The sequence below is a fragment of the Pinus tabuliformis genome, chromosome 4_2 (genome assembly GCF_031772625.1).
Source record: "Pinus tabuliformis cultivar Carrire ecotype Pingquan chromosome 4_2, CPIR1, whole genome shotgun sequence".
NCBI classification, from domain to species: Eukaryota; Viridiplantae; Streptophyta; class Pinopsida; order Pinales; family Pinaceae; genus Pinus; species Pinus tabuliformis.
In genome coordinates, this window is record NC_142304.1 from 1,118,449,707 (window position 1) to 1,118,475,792 (window position 26,086).

General features: G+C 40.7%; 1 protein-coding gene across 1 annotated transcript in view; it reads left to right on the top strand.

Annotated features, from left to right (window-relative positions):
• Positions 1-10,482: 10,482 nt before the first annotated feature.
• LOC149173587 (beta-glucuronosyltransferase GlcAT14A-like) overlaps positions 10,483-26,086 on the top strand; it is a 177,363-nt gene continuing 161,759 nt past the window's right edge. The window contains exon 1 of the mRNA XM_089424668.1: positions 10,483-11,551. Coding sequence (XP_089280794.1) covers positions 10,984-11,551 — 568 coding nt within the window. The 5' untranslated portion in view covers positions 10,483-10,983. The remainder of the gene's footprint in view (positions 11,552-26,086) is intronic.

Genomic DNA, 26,086 nt, shown 5'->3' on the forward strand with positions numbered 1-26,086 from the left:
CTAATGGAAGTTATGTGCTTGGTACAGGAAGCATGGAAATGCTTGGTTGGGTGGTTAAAATCAACTGCAAGAATCAACAGCAACAGTGAAATAATTGGAATATGCAGCAGTATGTTGGTAAAGCACTTTAGGAATAGGGCCATTGTGGGACACTAGTACCCAATTGTGTCCATTGATTGCCATGAGCATGTTATGACCGTTATGAGCATGTTATGACAGAGTTGTATTAATTGTGAAAAAGTGCCAATTTCAAAACATTACAAAAATGGGTTTTGAAGAACCAAAAATCAAATCAATGTCTTTATAAAGGTTTTGCCATGAAGATCAATGTCATTCTGCATGCCAAGGTCAAAGAAAAGCATTTCAAAGTGAATTAGGTGAGCAAGTGCGTGTTTTGGGGTGAAATTGCTTGCAACTAAGCGGTGCAGCGCACAGAACACGTGGCGCGACGCACTGGGAGAAATTGTCCAGTGTTATTTTGAACGGGCGCAACGCACTGGGAGCACAAGGCGCATTGGGTATGTGGCACGGTGCATACACCTGAAAGCCCGAAATTGTTTCAAATTTCACCAATTTGCTTATAACTTGCGTGGATTTGCCAGGTAGTGTTGCTATTTTGATATTTCATCCAGTTTTGTGATTAGTGATGGTGGTTTATGGATGAAAATGGGTGAACACATATATCAAACCCTCCTTCTATAAACATAAGCAAACTTGCTGCCAGGGTTTCAGAACTTACTGTTTTGCCACCAAAATCATTTCTCCTTCCCATTGTTCCCTTGTCTTCGCCAATCCCTAATTCTCTATCACCTAAGTTCATTATTCCCTTCTCCTACATGCTCTGTCCCAAATCCTCCAACCTCACACCTCAAACCCTATACAACAATCCCAAACCATAAACCCTACTCCCATACATAAATCCCTCAAACCCTCTCCCGTATTTCCCTATCAAATTTCTCCCAATAATTCCCATTCCTCACTATTATTTCCCCTTCCTAACAGTCCTTGTTTCATTTGTTTTTTCCTTTTGCTAGCAGACTTTTCCCTCTAAAGAGCAGTTAAACCGTTTTATACATTAGCATCTTCGTCTTCAAGGCAGTTTGAAAAAACAGCAATCATGGCATCTGAGCATTCATCGGACTATGAAGTGGAAACCCAAAATGGCTCACCCTTGGAAGAACAGGCACCCCGGAGGCCTCATAAAGGTGGCAGACATGTTAGAGAAGAACCGACCACCCTTACAAAATTGCAAGCATGCCCTCTTGCCATGTTTTGTTTTCAGCATCAGTCATGCTATGAGTTTTGTCAAAAGGTGGCTAGTGTTCAATTTCATCATGAGCTGGCTCGTCTTTTTGTGCTGCACTTACATGGAGATCAAGCTACCTTAGCCGGTGTCACCTTCACACTTACACCAGAATCTGTCTCATTAGCAACCAGCATACCGAACATTGGAGAACCATGGCACAAGAAACAGAAGATTGACCGGAAGCATTATGAGCCATACATTAAAACCAGTTTCTTGAGGCATCTCAAGGGAGTGTTCCCATTCCGATATCTAAAAGATGAATATGCTCCACTAATGAAGTTGATCATGAAATATTTCAGCTGTGAGGGACGATTCTCTCGTCTCTATGCTTATCACATCAGGTTGCTCATGCATTTCACCAGGGTATGGATGATGAACATTCCGTATTTCTTTTGCCGGAACATAGAGAGGATGACCACACTTGTGCAGCATAAAACCCCTCAGCAGCAACTTAACAGTGTCTATCATTTTGCTCTTATTAAGATTTTGGTGGTTCATCAGCTTGGAGTACAGGGCATCACTTGGGATGATTTCATCTCTCATGTCTTCTTTAGAGATTCACGGGGATTATCAGAGGTTAAGCATGAAGGTGGACCTTCTCATCAGTATGAGTGACATGAGACCGCTAGTGTGCCAGTATTCATCACATATCAGAGAGGCACCATACATTTGTTTGCAGCGACAAAGCGAGTGTTATCTCCACCCGGGGTGGAAGGGGCCTCGCTTCCTCCATCAACATCATAGGTACAGGACAAAGGCAAGAGGTCAATACAGGATGAGGGGCCTTCAGGTGAAAGAGAGACTGACTTCATTCTCATTCATGATGATGATACAGATACGGGCCCACAAAGTGCCAAGCTTAGGGAGATCATCCAGGAGCAGCAAACAGAGATCCAAGCCTTATCCCTTGACTTGGAGAGAGCTAAGTGGACCATGAAGTACTTGGAGTAGAGGAATAAACAGCTTGAGGATCATAAAGCAATCATGGAGCTACAAAACATTCGCGAGAATCGTCAGGCTGCACAAAGGAGAAGAATTGAGCTCACGTCATTAGAGCAAGAGATTAATGAGGATCGGGAGGCCAATCTCGAGAGAGTTAACATGCACTTAGAGAGGCCGTTGGACGAGGCCGACAAAGACCATGCATTTCTGAGACATATGGCTTTCCACTACATGGCACGAAACAAGGTTTGCAAGGCTCGAATCAAGAATTTAAAGGCAAAATTGAGAAACACAATAAAGAAGAAAAAGAGGCAAAGGGAGCTCGATCGTCTTCAGAGATTGGCCGAAGCCCCTTTATCCTAGCATAACACTTAATGAAGAAGCTCCAGCCCAAATTTCAAGAAATTTGGGGCATTTCTGGTATTTTTGCAAATTTTTGTACAAAAAACAGGGTTTTTCTCCCTGTGCGCCGCGCCACGTGACGCGCACTTATGATAGGAGGCTCCAAATGAATTTTTTTTTATATTTTTGGATTTTTCATAAAAAATCATGACTGCTGGTGCATGGCCAAGAAGTTTGGGCAATTTTTGAGTCCTCAGGAGGTCAAAAACACCCTAAAAATGACCTCTCTATCCCTAATTTCACACACAGGAAGAAGTCTTGGGAGATTGAGGTTTTGGAGGGGCAAATGGGTACCAAATTCAGAAATTCCACTTGGGTTGGAAAGTAGACAGGTAGGGCTTTCCAAAAAACATGCTTGGGCTCAATTTGGACTTCAGGAAGTGCCTCAAACTCAGTCTCAAAGTGGCACGACGCACAGAGAAATTGGTGCGGCGCACAGAGGTTTTTTGCCAAATTTTTCACCTTCCAGCTCAGAAATTCAGCCAGTTTGACTAGTTTTGCTTTGTGATGTTATTTTTGATCTATCTTGATGTAATTGGATAAACATGATGTAATTTTGGCACTTATTTATTGGTTCTAGAGGATTCATTCACTAAAAAGTGAAAACTTAATGAATGAATCAGTTTCCTACCTTATAGAGGCAAGTTGTTTTGATTGCCTAGATTTTAGTGCTTTGTTTAGAATTGGTTGAAACAACTCCTAGAATGATGAGCTCGACCCCTAGAGGCAAGGGAATGGGTTGGGCTAGCTATATCATTTAATTTCTAAGTCATTTTCAGGGTTGGACACTAGGGATTGCTTTGGCATATCATTGTACATTCTATCTCTGCATTTTTGGCTAAGGAAAGACCAGTGTTTTGCAGCATTGTTTGGGATCCATGTGGCTTTATGTTTTGATGGTGTTCTTCTCTAAGTAATTGTAAGTTCATTAGTGTTATGTGTATCATTTTCCTGTCTCTTCTTCTGAATTTGAACAAATGAGTGATTAAGGTAGAATCCATTAACTGCTATGCTTTGCCTTTGAATTTGTTTAAATTTCCATGTTTTCATCTGTTTAAGGAGAATTCTTGAGACTCTCTTGCTCTCCTTAGCTCCTCACCAGTTTGATCTATCCATTCACTCACTTTAAAGCATCAAAACGATTGCCTTCCTTGCCCCAATCAGAACTTTGTAGAAATTGTGCCTCATCCCCGAGCCCAATTTGCCTTTCCCTATTTCCAACATAGAACCCTCAAAAACTCAAATTAAACCCTTGTACTTCATACCTAGCCTAAAATTAGCTTTTATTTCAGTCATCTCGAGCCCCATCACTTGTCATTTGCCAAGATCGACCTAGAGAGAGCCCTCTCCTGTCCTCGTAGGGCTAGCTACGAGGCTGAGCGTGGTTTGATGTGGACCTAGAACCTTTTCTTTTCAGCCTGAGGAAAATCTAGGCTCTAACACCAGGGATGGGGGTGCCAACGAAACTTGAAAGGTAAGTGACTGCACAGAAGGGTTGACCGGATTGCCCAAGGGACTGTGTAGCAAAGAAGGGAAAGTCGACGATGGATTTGTTTTGGTCATGAGCATTGCCAATTGGAATCAGATGCACATTGGGTGTGCGCCCTAGAACAATGAGCCGATAATTGTTCACTGAGAGGATAAGTGGCGCAGTATTGCAACGCTAGACATTGGATGCAACTTTGACTTTGTAGTGGATTCTGAACTTCCTGGGAAGGAGGTGAATCCTGATATTACTTTGCGGGTGGAGGTTTGAGCTTCTGGGTTCCCTTGTTGACTGATATAGGCATTGTATTCTCTCATTCTTTGGTTTAGCAGATGTGTTTATGCATATATTATTGTAAATATTGTATTGAGTTGGATTTATAAAGCTCCATAGACAGTATGGTTATTTGTTGGTTGAAGCAAATGTGTATGTGGATTGTAAATACCGTAACGAGCTATGTTATAAAGCTCTAGTAAACGATATGTTTGTCATGTTTTAGTAAATGGTCATTGTAAATACTACAACGAGTTGTGTTATAAAGCTCCATGGGTAGTATGTTTTGTTTTCAATAGTCTTGTTGTTTATAGGTGTCATTGAACACCGAGGATGGTGTTCCCCCAAGGGGGAGGATTATGTAACAACCCTCGTGAAAATTCCATGTAAAAATATATAAATACCACAGATGATGGGACACGTATTCCAAGTTGAATGGTGGGGGAAACATCATAATGGGTGTTGACTCAGTTTATTATGGCTAAGGAATTTGGCAAAGGCAATGACTAAGGCTTTGGAAAGGCATGATGCATTAATTGGCATTTTATTTATGAAAATAATGGAAATTGGGAGAAAAAGGAGGTGAAAGGTCACATGTTGCATGTGAGGAGGAAAATGAAGGAAAATAATGGAAAATGAAGAAATTAGAGGCCTCATTGATAAAAAGGCTTATGAGGATCAGTTGGCACGTTGCTCGGTGTAAGTTTGGTTAGTGTAAAGACTTGGCTAGTTCAGTGTTGAAGCTCTCTCATTATCCTCTCTCTCTCTTTCATACTCTTGGATACTTAGCATTTTCTTGGAGCACTCTTGGAGGGTGTGGCATACTTGGATTTTCAGAGCAATAACGTAGAGCAAGATCAGGAAAGTGCAAGAGGGCATCGGGATCAACAACTACATTAGTTTTTCTTGTAGGTACCGAGTTGCATGTATGTTTTCCTCACTAGTTTTGGCATGCATGGAACATGCATGTGGTTTCTTAGTCATGATCTATTACGGGCATGGAGGATTGCCTAGATTGACAGTGGATTTGTCTAGTATTTCCATTTCCTGGATAGCCATGGTGATTGTGGGTTTATTTTCATTGTTTTGTTTTGGTTGGTTCTCATGTTTCCTTAGCTTGGGTTGAGTTATTAGTTCCTGGAGCCTTGGTTGGACAAATGCTCTGGAGCCCTGTAACAACTTGGGTTGAGTTACTAGTCCTGGAGCCTTGGTTGGACAAATGCTTTGGAGCCCTTGGTGGGTTGAGTTACTAGTATTGGAGCCTTGGTTGGACAAACGCTCTGGAGCCCAACGACAACTGTGGGTTGAGTTACTAGTCATGGAGCCTTGGTTGGACAAATGCTTTGGAGCCCAGCGGCAGCTGTGGGTTGAGTTACTAGTCCTAGAGCCTTGGTTGGAACAAACGCTCTGGAGCCCTGGATGGCTGGGATAGAGACCAATTTGATGATGGCTTTGGTGATGTCTGATCGTGAGGTGGAATCACTGTTTGATGGGTTGAGGTGGATGGCCTTTGGAAGCCCTGAATGAGTTTTGATTGATGTGTTCTATGAGATTCCACATTCATGCTTGGAATATGGCATGGGGGTGAATGGCTGAAGAGAGATTTGGCTCAACCATTATATGGTCGGGTGGATCGTGGTAGTCCCATCTCTGGTTGGTTCATTGCATTCATTAATGAGAAATCCTTTCCCTTGATTTCCATGTGTAAAGGTATTGATGTATTTATGGATTTGATGGTTGTCATGTTTATCATATTTTTGTTCCTATTATGCTGGTTATATGCACATTTTATGACAGTAGTTATGTATGGATTTCAACATGTTTTTACTTATATGTGAATGGATAATCTGTCTATGACCTAATAGATGATAATGAGACGAATGTCATGAGGGAACAATGGTTCATAGCAATTCTCAGATAAGTATGATATCCCTACACTTAATTCTGTTGTTTACACCTGTAGGTTACATGTCGATGATATGTTTTGACGAAATGCCTGTCATGACTAGTAGGGATCCAGTCAAGGTCTTGAACAATTATTTGCTTTAGTACTTTCATTTCCCTATTACTTTATTGAATTGAAGAGATGGATCAGTTCTGGGCAGTGTCCTGGGCTCTGAGCCTAAAAAAGTGGCTTAAATCCCAGGGTCGCTGGCACAACACTAACAATTTTGGTCCACAATCGCCAGTACGAAGGCCTGTGAGAGCGACTTTAGGTTGCTGGTCGCTCCCTTGCCCATAGCATGAGAGCGACTATGATCCAAGAGACTTAAAACAACAGTGGGACCTAGGGATAGGCTGTCTGAGTGACTGACTTGTCTTCTAAGGGTTTTGTTGATGATGTTTGATGTATATATGGTGTGTTTCTGTTGGTTCCACTTCCTTAATGTGACTTAGGAGGTCGAATCATATCATAGTGGCCTCTCGTTGCATGTTTACCCTAGCTGGTCGGTTGCTTGGGTAGATGTGGGAGGAGGGTGTTACAGAGAATGAGGTCGGTTACCTCCTTGATGGGAACTTTACTACTCACTTTCCTAGCCTTGTTCCCACAATAAGAAGCCACATAATGTAGGTTTTAACCCCGTACATATAGTACCTGCAAACAAATTCTTAAAAAAAATACAAAAATGATACAATGGTGATCACATAAAATATACATAGATATTCTTTTTCTGGAACCCAAAACTGGGAAAACCATATTGATTTTTCATTATGCTCATTTACGATGTTACAATACATTATATACATGTCATACCATTTATAAACCCCTAATCCATTAACAGTGGATTAGAATATAACCGTAGTTCCTTTGATTAGATCTACAAAACCATGGGCAAAACCACCATGCAGGCAAAAACGTCGGATGCAAAAAATTTGTTAAAAAATAATTCCCCATGGTTGTCATTCATAGACAAATTTGAAGATTAATGAAGAATGAATGCCAATGTGAATATTCCTCATTCAAATTGGGATTTTTAGTGCTTGATAAAGACTCTTGGATGTCATGGTACTCAATATTGACGAGACAAGAGCTCAAGTTCATCTCGTACATCACCTTAGAGCCACCTAAACTAGGCTTACTAGCCTTTTTAATGCATTGATTAAGCTGATCTCACACATGTTAATAGAATTGTAGATGCATCAAATGATATCCAATGAAATTTTTGTGAGTGTTAAAATAGGTATGTCACATAGGTCCCATTCATATGATTTTTTTCACTTTGTAAGGTGTGTTATGTAGTCGTGAGGTAATGTTATTATGCTACATTATTGCCAATTGGTTATGCTTTAGCTTATTCTTGTTGGAATGTCACTTGTGAACAAAATTGAGGTGATGACACTTACTTTCCCCTTCTTTCGACAAAAAATCAACAACAAATTAAGTTCCTTGCAACATGAGAAAAATTGATATGGAGATAATGTGAACTCATCACTTTTAAACTCTCCCCCATTGGTCTTAACATAACATTGTGAAGTAATGAAATCCCTTTCATTTAATTTATAACAAGGGAGGAGTCCCTAAAAGCCTATAACCTTGAGATATTTTTGTTTAAAGTACACTACATCAACAATATTTTGCCAAAAGTTTAGCTAAATTGTTTGATCTGTCTCCAAGCCCTACTTTGGACATTCTAAAATGTCCATTTGAAAAATAAATGACTTCACTAGAACTACTAAAGTTATGATCTCTTTGGAATACTCCTTAAAAGAATCCCCAACAATATGACTTGTTAATCTGCAACACAAAAATCTATCTTTTAAAGGTAATAAATCCTTTGAAATACAACTCTGTGCAAATAATGAAATTTAGGCATATACCCGAAAGTGTGTGGGACAAACTTGTCATCAATCCTGACAAAGTTTCTTGCCAATTAGAAGCCCCATACTACGAGATAAAGAAATCTAGATATTTTTTAATCCTTTTTATTGGACCTTGGTATCAAACATTCCTCTATATTATTTCCATGGCACACATTTTCCACCCATATAAAATTTTTAAGTTCCGTCCATAAGGTTTGAGCGTACAAGCACTTGATGAAAAGATGCATTTTGGTTTCATAATCATTTATGCACAACAAACATAATATATATTTATGTATAATGTTTCAAATAAAAAATCACATTTTTTATTCTTAATTGAATGAAATTACATGTTTTTAAGGATTTTTGGAAGAGAGGGGAAATGAACAATGATCATTTATGTATATATATTCTATGAAGAAGGACAATAAGGCTGCTCATTTTTTATGTTTTATTACACTAACCTTACCTAATGAAGTATATAGTTGTCTCAACTAGTTCAAGATACACAACTTCATATTTAGAAATTAAAAGGTAACCACAAACTTATCTTTTATATCGATAAAGATAGGTCTAAGAAGACCTTTTCAAACTATGTCACAAAGAGGAAACTGGAGATTACTCATTAAGAGAAGTTTGAGTGATAATATTCTAACGAATTAAGAACCTTTAAAAGCATTGATGTACACATTCAACTTTAATTTCAAAGATATAAACTATTTGAATGTTGTTTTCCTCCAATATCTATGTGCCTTTCGTGACATGTTGAGCTTTAATTGATGGTGTATTTGGATTCTCTCTCTCTCTCTCTCTCTCTTACAAATATCTTTGTATTTCATATGAGGAATATGCATGTTTTGGTCGTAAGGGGACTTTCATACAACAAGTCTTGAAGCCATTACAAGGATATATACATTATGAGCTCAACATATCACATGCAGGTGTTAAACCTGGTAAATAGGATAATGACAATTCTCCCAAACACCCAAGCTACATTCAATTGACAATCACTCTCTCTCTCTCTCTCTCTCTACACACACACACACACATCTATCTGAGCTACACCAAATTGACATGAATGTGTCTTTGTGTACTCATTTGAATTTTTTTAATTAAGATCGACAAGTAAACAATTTTCAATGTGAGATATTAAAATGTGTTAAAAGCATCTCACAAATTACAAACACATTTCTTTCACAAAATAACTACAGTTGTGATAGTATTCTGCCATAATTTCCTATAACTTATCATCCTTGTAAAGATACACTAACACATAAGAGCAAACATAACATTCCAAAAACGAATCCTAATTGGAATAATGATAAAACTCTACTTACACTAACCAAACAAATTACTACTTACAAGTTATACCTATATTTAAAAAATGAAAATCCCATGAATAAAATCAATGTTCAATCAAACAAATTAATACTTCTAATTCTCTCTCTTTGTATAAATATATATAATTTTCTTTCTTTCTTTTACAAATGAACAAATGACCATTTACTAATGTGAAATATTAAAATGTATTAGAAATATTTTACAAATTACAAACACGTTGCTTTCGCAAACAAATATAATTAAGATATCTATTTTAACACAATGATATAAAACTTAAGTTTCTTTATTTTTTTTTCACTTACTGGTTCACGGATACCCGGGTCAGTGGGTAGCCGCTACGTCCAGGGTTTTAAACACTGAGTGGATGCCACCCGAAGGGCATCAACACCCCTCGGCCTATTTACTGACCTAACCCCAAGAGCTTTCGGGATTCGACCCTGTGACCTCCCATTGACGAGGCACTTGGTTTGACCGATTGAGCTAACTCTTGGGGCTTCTTAAGTTTCTTTATAAAAACACTCTATAAGTATGTTTTTCATAGTGTTCATTGAATAAAAATAAAAATAATATTCCATAGACAGCATGAAAATAATATTCCATAGACAGGATGAAAAACACTAGACCAATAATTGACTTAAAATTTAGTCATTGATATTTACTCTTTTTCCACGGCCCAAACAAATAACTAACCAATTATACCCATGTAAAAATCTTTTATGAAGTCAATCCTCATTGAATAAAAATAAAAATAATATTCCATAGACAGGATGAAAAACACTAGACCAATAATTAACTTAAAATTTAGTGATTGATATTTACTCTTTTTCCACGGCCCAAACAAATAACTAACCAATTATACCCATGTGAAAATCTTTTCATGAAGTCAATCCTCAACGAAATCAATGCCCGCTTCTCGAAATCGTCCCACAAAATAAATGCTCCTCACTCTAAGAATCTATAACAAAAATTGAGGAATGAAAGCCACAAATTTTTGAAATTGTTATAATTAACTTGCCGTATCATAATTATGGTGATGATTGTCATTGATACGAATTTTCCACTTTTCGCACCTGGATCCGGATTCTTGGGGGCCATTCTATGTTGTTCAGTGTTCAATTGGTGGGTGTTTATGTGAAAACGCACGGGATTTTATTTGTTAATCTACGGTCTTCTGCATCGAGTGGCATGCCGCATTATGTTTCCGCGTAGACGAATTGTTTAGTTGACTTAGTCTATTGGGCTGTGTTTTTATTGCAAACCAGTCGGAGTTTACAGCAACGACACCTGTTCGATTCTCGACTGTTTCTTCTATGGAATTTACTTAAGGATCTGGAAGCTCTGGCCCATTATCGGATGGTTTCTGTTCAAAATTTTGTTCTATGTATCTGGTTGGGGACAAGCAGTCCCTCAAAATTCTCAGTTGACTGAGAAGATGAGGAGAAACCTTCACTTCCACAAGGCTATCACAGATAGAAAATGGCTAGCTCCTATGGTTGCTAGCTCTATGGTATCCATGATTCTCATTTATATAGCAACAATTAGGTTTGGCTTATCCACTCAGGGGATCAACTCTTCAGTGAAGCAAAGGGATGGCTCAGGTGGGTATTTTGTGGAAGCTAACTTGGATCAACATGCTCATTCAGGTCAGCCTAAACTTCCGAGATTAGCTTATTTGATCTCAGGAACCAAGGGAGACAGTCAAAGAATGAAAAGAACATTACAGGCTCTCTACCATCCTCTAAACCATTATCTTTTGCATTTAGACCTCGAGGCACCTCCAAGGGAAAGGCTTGAAGTGGCCAAGTCTGTGAAATATGACCCTACGTTTTCCAAAATAAAGAATGTTCAGGTAGTGGCAAAGGCCAATTTGGTAACATACAAAGGTCCGACTATGGTTGCTTGTACTCTGCAAGCTGTGGCAATTCTCCTAAGACAAAGTAACGACTGGGATTGGTTCATCAACCTCAGTGCTTCGGACTATCCGCTTGTCACACAAGATGGTAAGCTCTTCCATTGCCCATTGCTGTTTTTATTTTATTTTTCTTCCATATCGCCACTACGCTTGGTAAGTATTCTATTATTAGGTAATGGTCTGATCAGGTTGGAAATGGCTTTATGTTGGTGCACATACACCATCTAATTAAGTTTACTCAGGTCAGTGATCTAATCGCTGTGCATATTTGACTTGTTACTGAATAGTAGGTGAACTGCCATCCATCTGTCTTAAATACTGGACTCCTCCCGGTGTATAATAAATACAGGCAATCTCCTTGTAATTAAAAAAGACATATACAACATATATATAGATTTAGTAGTTCTGTCAATTCGTCTTCCTATATTGCTGTTCCGTTATGTCTGTATGGAGTACAAGCTCCAGCATGATCCTGGGTAGCTCTCCTTGTTTTTCAAACATGGTATCAGAGCGTGGGATGTGAACTTTTTCCATTGCTTAGGCTGTTTTTTCGTTGGTCTGGCCTTGACCTGTATTGTAGCCATCAACCCTGTTTTTGGAACTCTCTGCTATTTGTGGGGTTTTCAGTGTTGCTCGGTGCCATATCTGCACATTCATGTTCTCAGCTGACTGATCTCTTAGCTGATCCTTTCTCTGCGCTCTTACCTGACCATTGTTCACTTTCTATTTTGGGTTATTCCTCTAAGGTTTAAATCGTGATAGTAGTTTTGCCGAGTGATTGCCGGAAGTCAATGGGGAAGGCTTATTGGAGAGAAAACCGCTCATCAGGGATTCTTGCTCCGACCAAGCAGACTCGCGGTGATCTGTCAGCAACTGGAATTTTTGATGGTCGTGATATTCTTGGTTATTTGCCTGACATTGTGGGTCGATCATTTCTACGGGAATCCAACCTTTTGGAGCTTTGTATTCTCATGTCCAAAATGGACTTCGGTATTCTGCTGGGTGTTTAACATCTCTACTGGCATTGGTAATGTGTGAGGATCCCTTTGGACCAGGCTGGGGTGCAGCAGGAGGTTTTTTGGAAGGTTGTTTTGCCAAGCGTCAACAGATTGATTTTAGTGCTAAATTGACCTGATTCCAGTTCGCAAGCTCTCATATCATCTCAGATCTCAGTTCTTCTGCGTTTGGAAGCTTCTGAATCGATTTTTCAGTGTCGGAATTGAGTTGGTAGGCTATATTTTCTGAGAATTTTAATAGTTGGGTTTCATCTCATTCACGTTCGAGTCTTGTTCTCGTCTATATTCATCCTCGCTACTTGGCAAAATTTCTTGAAGTAGCGAGAAGATCAAAAGATCAGTGGCCTTGAACATCAAAATGTGCTTGTTGTTCTTATGTGAATCTATATGGATTGACAACTCGACTTTACTTAGCCTTGGATGGCTACTTGGAGTTCTTGTGAGGACTTTTGATGGTATAGCTAGCTTGGGGTTACTTGCCCTCTTTAGAGTTTTGGTCATACTTCCTGTTTGGATCTTTCCGCTTCCACATATGTCATTGCTTTTTTACTGGTTGATGGCGTTTGCGTCTGTTTAGAGCCTTTGTTTTGTTCCTAATCAATGCCAATTTTTTTTGAGCATCCATGTGGTAGCTGTCAGTTTTTCCGTATTTGTGGATTTACAACTATCCTCCTCTGCTTCAGAATTCAACAGTGTTCTTTGAGGTTTCTTGGCCCTCTTCTTCAGAGTTTTTGGTTATACTTCCTGATTGGAGCTTTCAACCTTCGTAGGCCTTATGCTCTTGCCTTTCAATGCAACATTGTGGGATCTTCTTTAGTTTTAACTCCAAGGTGTTTTAGCATTGGTGTCACTCTCTTCTAAAAGCCTTGTTCCATTCCTTTCCCAGAGTTCATCCTTAGAACATTTTGTACATGGGTACGTATCATGGCCTTGTAGCCAGGACCCATTTGTAGGGCTTATTGTCTTTTTCATACTTCCCTAAGTTACACTTATGGGGGGACGTTGGCATACATAGACCACTCCGTTAAGTTTATGTAGTTCAGTGATCTAATCACTGTGCATATTTGATTTGTTACTGCTTGGTAGTTGAACTACCAACTACCTGTCTTTAATGCCGGGAGCTCCCATTGTATTATAAATACAGTTGATCTCCTTGTAATTATAAAACATATATACAACATATAGATTAATCTTTCTGTCAATTCCTTTTCTTATATTGTTGTTCTATTTTGTTTTTACGGAGTTCAAGCTCCAATATGATCTTGGTTAGCTCTTCTTGTTTTTTAAACACTGTAGTCTATGGTTTTTGCATTTGTGATCACTGAAAGTGTTCATGTCATGGAGTTTGCAAATGGCTACAGTGTATAGTTTCTCCACTTCATGCCAGTCATATATTTATCACATTGAATATTTATTTGCAGGTATTCTATAGTGCTTTGGCCATACATGACCTGCCGTAGAATAACATTGAAGTCCTCTTATCCATCCCAATGATCCAATTGTGTGATTGTGGCTTCCCATTTAGTGTTTAGTGCCATGCTAGGGTTCCCTTTCGTCTTTGCCTTAACCTGCCCTCCGTTGGTCCCATGTTCGTATCTCTTGCTTATTAGGATCTCTTTTGTGCCATGGCTTGAATCTTTTTAGAATCATTTATTGCCCATATGTACTGTAAATTGTTTTGAACAATCGATGCCTCAATTGGTCTCGAATCAAATAAGGATTACAAAGGTAATGTAGATTTGATCTAATTCTTGATTGAGGGTTTTGCAGATCGAAAAAATAATTATGAAAGATTATGGATATGCAAAACTCTTCAACAATGCCCTTGTGAAATATGATTTATTCACAAAATAAATCAGAGGGCAATGATTTCCTTGGGTAGAAAATAAATCTCTATGTTGCAAGGAAATGTGGGTTCGGGGATGGGTGTGGGAAAGGGTGTGTTGAGAAATCAAGGGCAGCTAGATTAGGGTGATTTCTCTTACTTTGATAACTGCTTGTGATGTTCTTTTACTTAACTTGAAGTACTTTGTAGTTAGCTTTTACTTTACTTGATTATTATAGTGTTCGTATCATCAAACAGTTACCAAACGATGAAGATCAATAAACCAAGAGGACACAAATATAGGCTGCTAGCCAGAGCCAAAACCTCTCCTCTTGACAGGAAAACCCACAAGAATTCTTCTCTTCTGATAAAATCTTCAAATGACGAATTCCAAGACCTAAGACCCAAGACAAGGATCCCTTCAAGACGAAGTCAACCTCTCCTTTTGATCAGCTTGTCCTTCACAAAGTCAACCCAAGTCAAACTGCTTCAACACTTCAGATTTCGGCTTCTTCAGAATTTTGGCTGCTGCTTCAGGACTGCAATTTTCGGCCTCTACTGCAGAAACCCTAACTCGCATGTGTGAGGAGAAGATGATGAATTTTGCCTTCTCCCTCCTACGCTTGGATTGCCTCTTTCTTCTTGGCAATTTGGTTTGCAAACTTGGTATTTATGGCACCGAAATTCGGCTTATTTGGAGGTCTGAAATTTCTATTTTGCTACAGAAGAATGATGCCCTAACTCTTGACACGTGTGGGAGGATTTAACCCAAAATAGTCCTCAAGAATTTCGGCTTCTCTTCTTTTACCCTTTCCGGGTCTTTAGACTTCTGTCCTCCTTAGATTGAACTTGTTCTCTTGCATAATCGAATGTGTTAGATGTCTCTTCAAATGGGGTCGAGTACCTCTTATATATAGGCTTCTTGGGAGCCCTAATTAGGTCAACTTGACTTCTCTTGTAGGCCGACTTGTTGACTGCAGGCCAACTTGATCTTGGAGGGAGTCTTTTGACTCTTTTGACACTAAAAAAATTCCTTTTACATGATACAACATGCCCAATAGGGTCTTTACATATGACAATGAATTCTTTGACTTCTTGACTTCATGACAAATCCCTAGAAGCACTCAATGGGTGCTTGACCTATAAATAAAATGACCTTGAGCGTGAAACCCATGCTACAAAATACCAATAATAATTTTTCTTTTTCTCTTTACATCAAATACATAAAATCAAGATTACATGAGTCATTATAAAGACCGAACCTAGTTACATATTTCAACAGGATGCGTCACTTTTTCAAACAGGGTACATGGGTTTGTTGGGGGTATATTATAATTTATAATATATATATATATATTATATATTTTATAAATTATAATATATATAAAATTTGAAATCTTCTAATTTCCATGTTAACAATTGTTTAAGTTGAAACCTAACAATATGCATGTTAACAATTGTTTAAGTTGAAACTTGAAACCTAACAATCTGATACTCATCTATGACACTGGCTGACAGAGTAAAATCCTTTTAAAATACACATACATTTCATTATTAAGTTGAAACATAGTGTTGTTAATGTCTATAATAAAGATAATGACATGGATGACATATTCATGCTAGAAAAGATGATTTGATTCCTATCAGTCAAAGAATACCTATAGATGAAGCTGACCTCCAGGAAATTCATTATTATCAGTCCCTCAGAGCATGTTTCCAAATAACATAATGCCATCCTTCTACCAATCCTTTCATGAACAACACTTTAGCTTATATATTTAGTGGACTTGCTAACTACATCCTAGTAAACTATGAAGGCTGAGAATAGGGTTTGCACTAAAAATAACATAACAACCCTTCTAGTATGATTCTATCATATTCAGATAAAAGTATGATACAACGATCTGGCTGCAACTTGGCATTCTTTAAAAACCATCTTCAACTGTAAAAAATGTTATTATAGTGAACTGGTTAATTAAGGATGCATTAAACTTATTAAGTTATTTGTAAGCTACTCTTGGGCATGAGGAGCTTATCTTCCATTCGATATATCATATGGATATCCGATTCCCAAATCATTTCTCTATCATTTGTTTGATACTGGAATTTTGGATTTCCATGAACTTATTCAACTCGACGACAAGCCATTTCGTGGAAGGTGAGACGAAAATGATTTTTGGACAACGGAAAAAATGTCGTCAAGAACCCCTCACGCACCCATTTTGGGGGTTTGACGAAACCGTTTACACAAAAGAACCCAGCCCGAAGATACTGAGTACTGACTTCTTATGGCATGTACCGGGTTCATTTGGGTTCGTCTGGGAAGTACCCGTTCCAGCACCCGGTTAGTGGGGATGAGAACTATTATCGCTCAAACTAGCAGGGGTCCTAGGAGGGGATCCTAAAAGGGCAACTATTAGGTCAAGGGCAACAATGGAGCGATAGCCGACTGTCACCTCAGCTAAGTCTCCCTACTCTTTACGAACTTACACCGTTGGGAGGAGACCCAGTATGAAGGGAATCGCTAGATGGATGAACCAATGAAGAGATAAAGAGTGATCCCTACGGCCTATTCACAGGAGAGACTCAATTGCATGGTTTACTTGCTTGAGAAGCAAGGTGTAAGGCTCTCCAAGAAGGGACAAGGGGATTTCAAGGGCTAGGGTTTGCAAATGAGACTTGTAAAGGAGGGACCTAGTCGTAGAAATCCTTGTGAAAACTTGGTTTCCAGATGGTCTTTGTAAAATTATCTTTAGTAAGTTGCGGGACCACACTGGACCAATTGGACCCAAAGTTAGGTCAAGGGTATGGAGTTGATCACCCAATGGGGGGCTTGACCTAATTAGGGAGGAGAAGAGGATCAAAGAACAAACTTTCTTTGAGGTTTGAATTCAATGATCCTAATGAGGACACTGTCCAAGGGAAAACTAGGGCAAGAAATGGCCCTTGAGCTAGGGATTGCTATATCTCGAGATCCCACCGTCGAATTTGCTTAAAATTTGGAGGGCCTCTAGAGCAAACTTTGGCATAGTTGTGTACCAAAAATTGAAGAGTTTAGATAGCTAGATTGTGAGATAAGTGATGCCCTAGGTGACCTATGTACACTAGGCCTAGAAAAAGAGGGAGGTGAAAAGAATAAGTGTTGAAAATGATCACCAATGGAGGATTAGTGCCTTGTCCTTTGGGAGAGATGGAGTCAAGGAGAATTTATAGTTTGGAATAGATTCACTTGGTCAAGGAGGCCTTGAAAACAACTTCGCATGGCATTAGGGCATGAGAGAAGTAACTTCAAGGTCTTTACACTTCGATTTGCAATATTTGATGACTTATCAAGATAAATTTTGACACAAATTATCTCTAGGAACATTCACTCATTCATACATGGCCCATGACATGATGCAACGCTATAAAAGATCAAATTCCCACAATTTTGCATAAGAAAAGTAGTAAATTTCAGCCTAGTATAGCGAAAATCCCAGCAACATGCATGTGACAAAAGTAAATAACAAGAATAGCATTAAAAGAGCACTTACATGTAAGAAAGAGTATATCCAATCATCAAGATATGCCAATAGAGAAGCTCCAAGACAAAATGAAAGAGATCCAAACATCAAAATTCATCCATTCATCCAAACTCATCCTCCAAGAAGGATAGCGAAATTCTCACAAGAGGAGATAACCCAATCCAAGTGATGATGATCAAAATGAATCATCTCACTTCTATTTATACACTCTCTAATGAATTCGATTTAGCTAAATTGGCCTAATTGAGCCCCTAAAATAAAATAATGTGCATAATAACAATACTTTTGGTGCACTTACCAAATAGCTCAATAATACATGAATAAGCCTCTCAAGAGGGCCAAATGATCAATAAAGTGAGTCGTTGGGCCTTTGAGGAGGCCTAATGAAGTCCAAGGGGTGCCATGATGTAGAAATGGACTCCCAACATAGTGGACAAGGGGTTGGCCCCTTGTTTTCCAAGCAAGAACTTGTGGTGCTCCCAAGTGGGTGTGGGGGCACAAGGACATCCTCATGGGTCTCCAAGTAGATTGGAAATGCCTGTAGACAATTTGTAAGGGCTAGATGGTGATGTAAGTCCTCCCTCTGTAGTGGGAGACATCCTCTAGACCCTAGAACATTTGCCAAATGTATGGTACAAGTGTGGAGCCGACTGGGCATGGTGAACCAGGTGCATCATTTTCATCCAAAAAGGTGGAACACGCGCAATCAGTGATCGGTGTTGGGGATCCATGAAGTAATATTTGTTATGGTGGAGGCCCATGGCTCTCAACCCTCACCCTACAAGCGCCAATGGGGCCCTCTGGAGGGCTACGACCTCGTATAGGGAGACCAAGCCCCAAATGAAGACCCACCTGCAATCCTGCCTAAGATCCAATGCGTCCCCTTGCCCTCCAATACAACAAGTCATTAGGATACTCAATAAATAAAGCTTACAAGGCATGGGATCCATGGGGCACTTCATGGTGGTATGCCCTTCCATAATGGGCTTTGGCATGTACAAATGTCTCCAAGCTCAATAAGGGGGGTAACCAAGGACCTGATTAGGTGGTTTCAACCTCTAAAGGGGGTGACATGTCCATGGTACATCCTTTAAGTGGTAGGTGGCAAATGATATGATAATGGAATGGAGTGGGGATCAGGGGAATCATCCAGATCACATGTTAAGGTTCATGGGTAGCTATAATAAGGGAAGCCCACACTTGGGTATGCGAGTGTAGGAGGGAGCATATCGTGGTACATAAGTTACCCCGACCCTTCTTCATATGCCTTTTGCATTTTATTGATTTTTCTTCATAACTGCTCGAGGCTCCAGGGGATGAGAGCATGATGTGTAATATGTAGCAGTGGATACCCCCTTAAGGTGGGGTGGTTCATCGCCCACCAGGGGTTGGGACAATCATGGGTTCCTTAATGATAGAGGGGGCTCATCTAAGGCCCATAGGAACTAGGGTGATGGCCATGGATAAGGGGTAGAGCTCATGTTTGGCTTTTGCCCACGCGCTAAATTTGTGTGTCCCGACCATCTTTTGCATTTTGTGGTACATTTCCTATTGAGAGTAGCCAAATTATGTTTTTTCTATTCTTTTTAGTTGCATCAACCTCTGGGGCATTGTTCTAGGCCCCGACCCAAGGTGTGGACAAAGGGGACGGGGAGGCTAACCCCATGTGGATGTAAAAATTTGAAGATTGAAATCCTATTGTAGCAACTGCAATTTATTTTTCTAATTGTTAATTATTTTAACAATTTGTCTGCTATGACAAATATCAAATAAATCACACTGCAACCTTCACAAATAAAATACCGCAAAAATAAATGCGTTGGAAGCTGAGGAATATTAGCACACAGACAATAAAAATGACACTGTTATTTTTGGACATTTGTCCTCGGAAAAACCCAACTTGGGAAAACCCGTGCAACTGTGAGGCTTTTATTTTATTATGCAACAGTGAAATTTGAATACAATCTATGGATGCCCAATAGGCAATCCAAACAGCAAGAAGATCTGGGCAAAATTATTTTAAGGGAATTACCCTTCTTCCACAAGCAATCTCAGCACAACTTTCTTCAGAAAACTCGGCCTCCTAGACCCTCTACATCAGCCTCTGCGTTGTTTTGTGTAGACCCTATGACATCAAGCCTCCAAGCTGCCTCTGATGAAGTCGTTATGCCTGTCTCTGTTGAGGAAATTGCCTCTCCGACACTCTGGACCCTTTGCTCGGCCTCTAAAACTGAGAATGAATTTCTCTCTAGCAAATCAAACTGCTTCTCTGAAGCAACTGCGCAGTCCTCTGTGTTGCCTCACTGGGAATAACTCGGCTCTCTTGCGGCTGCCTCTCCGGATCTGGAAAACTTCCTTCGGATCACTGTCCATGCCCCTCACTATCTCTGCTACCTCACTGAAGCTCGAACTCTCTAGCAACTGACTGCTGCTACTTTTGACAATCGAATTCTCCTAGTGACTCTGGTTATATACTCCATCACCACATTGATCCCTTCTTATATCTTCCTATTGAGACTCCAATGACCAAGATTAAATCTTAATTGATGACTCAGATTATTTCTGGATCGATCCGTGTGAGTTTCTAGAGAATTCTCACCTTGACTTAATTAATTTTGATTAATTAGCCATATTCCCTAAAGTTTAGACTTTGGAAATATTTAAAAATCGGCTGATAATCTAACTAAGCCATCTCTAGGTGGAATTTCCAGAAACGATTTATGGGTTATGGAGATCTCATGTATTTTAGCCTCTCCACCAAATTTCGTGGCTAGAACATCCAATGCTACAAAAACTAACGCTCCCTCTTAGCGAGGAATGTGTTCTAGTGCTGCACATCCTTCTACAACACCCTGTCCCTGTATCACCTCCTGTCATGCTGCTGATGTCTGGCTACTGTGACTGCCTGCCACTGCCCACCAACCACTGTGCAACTCTGATGCTGCATCTGTACTACTGCCAACACTACATCTGCACTGCAACTCCCTCTCATCTGTTGCTGCTGCAACTGTAACTACTGTAACTGAAAAGCATCCAAAACAATGAATCAACTGTGTTCAGTATGATGCATCTGTCTCCTGAGTCTTTGACTGTAACTAGCATCTGCATTGTCACTGAAGAATCTACGCTGCTTATGATTCTGCTACTGAGTCACCTGCTCTGCTGCCCAACACTGCACTGCGCTTCTCAGCATCTGACTGCCACTAGTCTGCAACTGTCACTCTGGTACTGACTGCATCAACTGCCACTGATCCATCCTGCTATTGAACATTGTGGGCCCCCGTAGCCAGGTAATGATCCATGAGGTGGACTCCTCAAGGACCCTGCCCAAATTTGTAGCTCTTTGGGGCTACAACTCCAAGTCACCCCACCTCACTCTAGAGGTATGGCTGCCAACATCACGAAGTCTTCCTCTAACCTGGAGGACAACCTATCTATCTCAGCATGTGTTATTGCCTGGTCCTGCTTCTCCTCTTTGTCCTTCTTTCTGAGAGGACACTGGGTATTGTAGTGACCAAACTCGCCACACCTAAAGCACTTGACCTTAGATAGGTCCTTCTTCTTCCTTCTCTGCTCCACCTGTCCCTGACTGGGACCCTTAGATGCTAGGGCCACATCCTCCTCCTCCTTCACAACCTTCTGTCCGCTGTTATTGCTCCCACTGATGGAGCTCTTCAACAAAGCTCGTCTCAACTCCTCCTACCGCAAATTGGCCCACATTTTGTCCCATCCTTGTAGCGTGTCTTTGCCCAATATACTTTGGACGAAGATCTGCCAATCCTCTTAGACACTATTGAGTGCCAATCGTACTAGCTCTGAAGGTTGAGGTGCTACCCCAACAGCTGAAAGTTGGTCTCGGACCTCTTGAATCCTGGTGAGGAAGGGGTCTATGACTTCCCGCATCTGCATCCTGATGCATCTTAGCTTCTCCTATAGGAACATCTTCCGCTGCTCGGAAGTACTTTGGTATAGCGTGGAGAGAGCATCCTACATCTCTTTGGCCGTTCCTTTGGCCGCTATATGTGAGACTATATGGTCCCGAACTCCATCCAGGATTAACCGTTTCGCTCGATGAAAATTTGGGAGCCCCAAATTTCTACTGCATCAACTAATTATGTTTCTTATATTTGTTAATTACTAAACAACATTATTTACTGTTTCCTACAGTAAACACCGAAACTAATACACTGCAGCCTTCACCATTTAAATGAAATGTGGAACCAAGGAATTAAGCAAGAAAGAAATACACAACACATCTAAACAATTATTTTTGGATAAATGTCCCCGGAAAAGCCCAGTGTGGGAAAACTGGTGCAGCAGCTGAGGGTTTTATTATTATGCAGTAGTTCTGAATACAATCTCTGGATGCCTTCCTGGCTATCCGGTACAAAGAGTATCACTGACAGAAGAATAGTGAGAAGTACCTCACACTATCACAGGCGATCTGACTGATCCAGCCACATAATGACTTGTCCCTTGCCGCCTCTGCGCAGTCACTGCGTCAACCCAACGTCACAACATCTAGGGACAACGTCACTCCCTCTGTTGATCGATTTGCCTCCCAAGAACTTCGATTTTCACCTCTCGGTCTCACACCCCGACTTCTGGCTTCTGATATCGATTCCTTCAGCAAATTTTCGGACCTCCTCAAGGCTTTTGTGTTGCCTCTGTGTCAAGCCTATGCTGGCTAGCTCAGCCACTGTGCTGTCTCTCCCGGATCTCTCTCTGCCTTCTCTGCTGAGTATTCCCGGATCAAGAGAAATCTCCAATCGGAACTATCCCTGCCCCTCACTGCAAAAGATCACTTTGAAATTCTTTCCGGCAGCTGCTCTGCTTCAGAAAATCGATCTCTGATCTTCACTCTATGTGTGTTCTCCAAGTGCCCCTCAAGCTTCTTCTTATATCTTTTTGTTGGACAACCAACGACCCAAATTAACTTCTAATCAATGGCTTAGATCATTTTGGCTTGATCCTCGTCTTCTTCTAGAAGTTACACCCATAGTTTAGATTAATAACCATTAATTATTTTAATTTCCTAAGTTTAGACTTAGGCACCCATTAAAAATAATTAATTATTGTAATGAAACTGTCTCTGGGTGGAATTTCCCAAAACGATTTCTGGGTATTGTGAAATACCTGTGTCCAAGCCTCCCTGCAAATTTTGAGGCTTAGAGCACATTCGATGCTACCAGAAATCAACACTCCATCTTAGCGAGAAATGTGCTCTAGCAATGCACCCTGTTGAAGCATCACTCTGTTCTGTAACATCTCCTTTTGCGCTACTGATGTTTGACATCCTGTCCATCAACTATTGTGCAAATGCTGCATCTGTACTATTGCTGACCCTGCCACTGCCAACACTGCATCCGTGCTGCTGCTGGCACTGGCACTGGCACTGCCAACTGCATCTGCACTGCAACCTTCTCCAATTGTTGCTGCTACGGCATCAACAACGGAAAAGCATCCCAAATTACTGAACTGGTGTTCAGTATGATGCATCTTGTTGCTGGAGTTCTGACTGCTGCTAGTCTGTACGCTAACCCTTTGAAGCCTCTGTGCTGCTGCTGACTTCTGCTCTGTGCCAACTGCATTGCTACCAACTCTGCTTTGTGCTGCTCAGTCTCCGGTGCTCCTAGCCACTGCAATAGGTACTTCGGCACTCCTTTGCACCAACTGACACTAGTCCATCCCGCTACTTCTGATTTGGGCTCACATAGCAAGTATTTGATCCATTCGGTGGGCTCCTCAAGGATCTTGCCCATCTGTAGCTCTTTAGAACTACAACTCTAAATATCCCCACCTCCCTCCTGGAGATGCCTGGGTTGTCATGGCAAACTCCTCCTCCTTGATCTTTGTGGCTGCAACATTCAGATTATACTTCTCATCTTTGTCCTTCTTCCTGAGAGGAAAGTGTGTTGCGGAGTGATTGAATTCACCACACCTGAAGCATTTGATCTTTGAAACATCTTACTTCTTCCGTTACTCCTGCTGCCCCTTGGATGCGAGGGCTGCATTCTCATTCTCCTCGGGCTTTGACCCACTGCTGTTGCTTCCATCAAGTTTACACTTGACCAAGTCTCTCCTCAGCTCCTCTTGGTTAAGAGTTGCCCACATTTCATCCTAGTTTAGCAAAGTCGCCCTACCCAGGATGCTATGGACAAAGACTTGCCACTCCTCAGATACTGAATTTAGGGCTAGTCTTACCATCTCAGAACCTTGAGGTGTTGACCCCACAACTGCCAACTCATGTTGGGTCTCCTGAAGCTTAGTGAGGAACGAATCAATGCGTTCCCCCTTCTGCATTTGTATAGATCTCATCTTCTGCTCCAAGTACATCTTCCACTGCTCGGAAGATCCTTGATACAACGTCGACAATGCATCCCACATCTCCTTGGCAGTCCCTCTGCCAACGATGTGACAAACTACATGATCATTTACTCTGTCGAGGATCATTCTTGTTGTCTTCGCCATTTCTCCCTTGTACTTCTTGAGCGGATCTGGATCTGCGGGCACAACTACTACGCTATTGACGCAGGTTTTGAGAAAATGATCATCCAGAAGGCACGACATCATTGCCTTCCAGATCACATAGTTGGATGCACCATCCAACATCCTGATCTCTCAACCCACTGGCTGTCATCCCTACCAAACCAAAAATTCGAATAGCCTCCTCTCTCCTCTGCGCAACACTAGATTGGCCTACGCATTCCCTGCTGGAGCTTGTAGATCTGCCCCTCTCTGCTGCTGCTCAGCAAGTGAGAATTCAGACTCCTTGGTTGGAAGTCCTCTAAGGAAGAATTCCCTCAACCATGTCTCTCTCTTCCCTTTGATGTCTTTTTGCCCAGCAATTGCCTGCAGAAAACTGCGTCCCACCAGAAACCTCCTCTTCGTTGAAGCTTTTGCGTTGCTCCCATTGACACTGGCAAACTTTGATTTGGAAGTCTTACCTCTTTGTCGACTCACTCTGAGAGAACCCTTCCTCGAAAATTTTGCCCTCTTGGCCTAGATTGCAAGATCCCTCTAGGGATTCAATTTGCTACCTACACAACACTTCCACCCTCCTTCTCTTTAGCGTTGGGTTCTTCCGGCTCTGCCCTCTTACTTCACCTATAGCCCTGATACCATGTGAAAATTTGGGAGCCCCAAATTTCTATTGCAACAATTGATTATGTTTCTTCTATTTGGTAATTACTGAACAACATTATTTACTGTTTCCTATAGTAAACACCGAAACTAATACACTGCAACCTTCACCATTTAAATAAAATCTGGAAACAAGAAACTGAGCAAGAAAGAAATACACAACACATGTACATAGTTATTTTTGGACAAATGTCCCCAGAAAAACCCAGTGGGAAAACCGGTGCAGCGGCTGAGGGTTTTATTATTATGCAGTAGTTCTGAATACAATCTCTGGATGCCTTCCTGGCTATCTAGTACAAAAAATATCACTGATAGAAGAATAGTGAGAAGTACCTCACACTATGACAGGTGATTTGACTGATCCAACCACAGAATGACTAGCCCCTTGCTACCTCTGTGCAGTCATTGCGTTAGCCCAACCTCACAACGTCTAGGGACAACGTTACTCCCTTTGTTGATCGATTTGCCTACCAGGAATTTTGATTTTCACCTCCCGGTCTCACACCCCGGCTTCTGGCCTATGATATTGATTCCTCCAACAAATTTTCGGACCTCCTCAAGGTTTTTGTGCTGCCTCTATGTCAGCCTACGCTGGCCAGCTTAGCCACTGTGCTGTCTCTCTCGGATCTCTCTCTGCCTTCTCTGTTGAGTTTTCCCGGATCAGGAGAAATATCCAATTGGAACTATCCTTGCCCCTCACTGCAAAAGATCACTTCGAAATTCTTTCCGGCAACTGCTTTGCTTTAGAAAATCGATCTCTGATCTTCACTTGATGTGTGTTCTCCAAGTGCCCCTCAAGCCTTTTCTTATATCTTTCTGTTAGACAACCAGTGGGCCAGATTAACTTCTAATCAATGGCTTAGATCATTTTGGATTGATCATCGTCTTCTTCTAGAAGTTTCACCCACAGTTTAGACTTAGGGTCCCATTAAAAATAATTAATTATTTTAATAAAACTGTTTTCGGGTGGAATTTCCCAAAATAATTTTTCGGTGTTGGAGAATGCATGCGTCTAAGCCTCCCTGCAAAATTTGAGACTTAGAGCACATCCGATGTTACCAGAAATCAACACGCCCATGCCATCTCCTTCCAATATTCCTTGAGTTGCTCTGCAT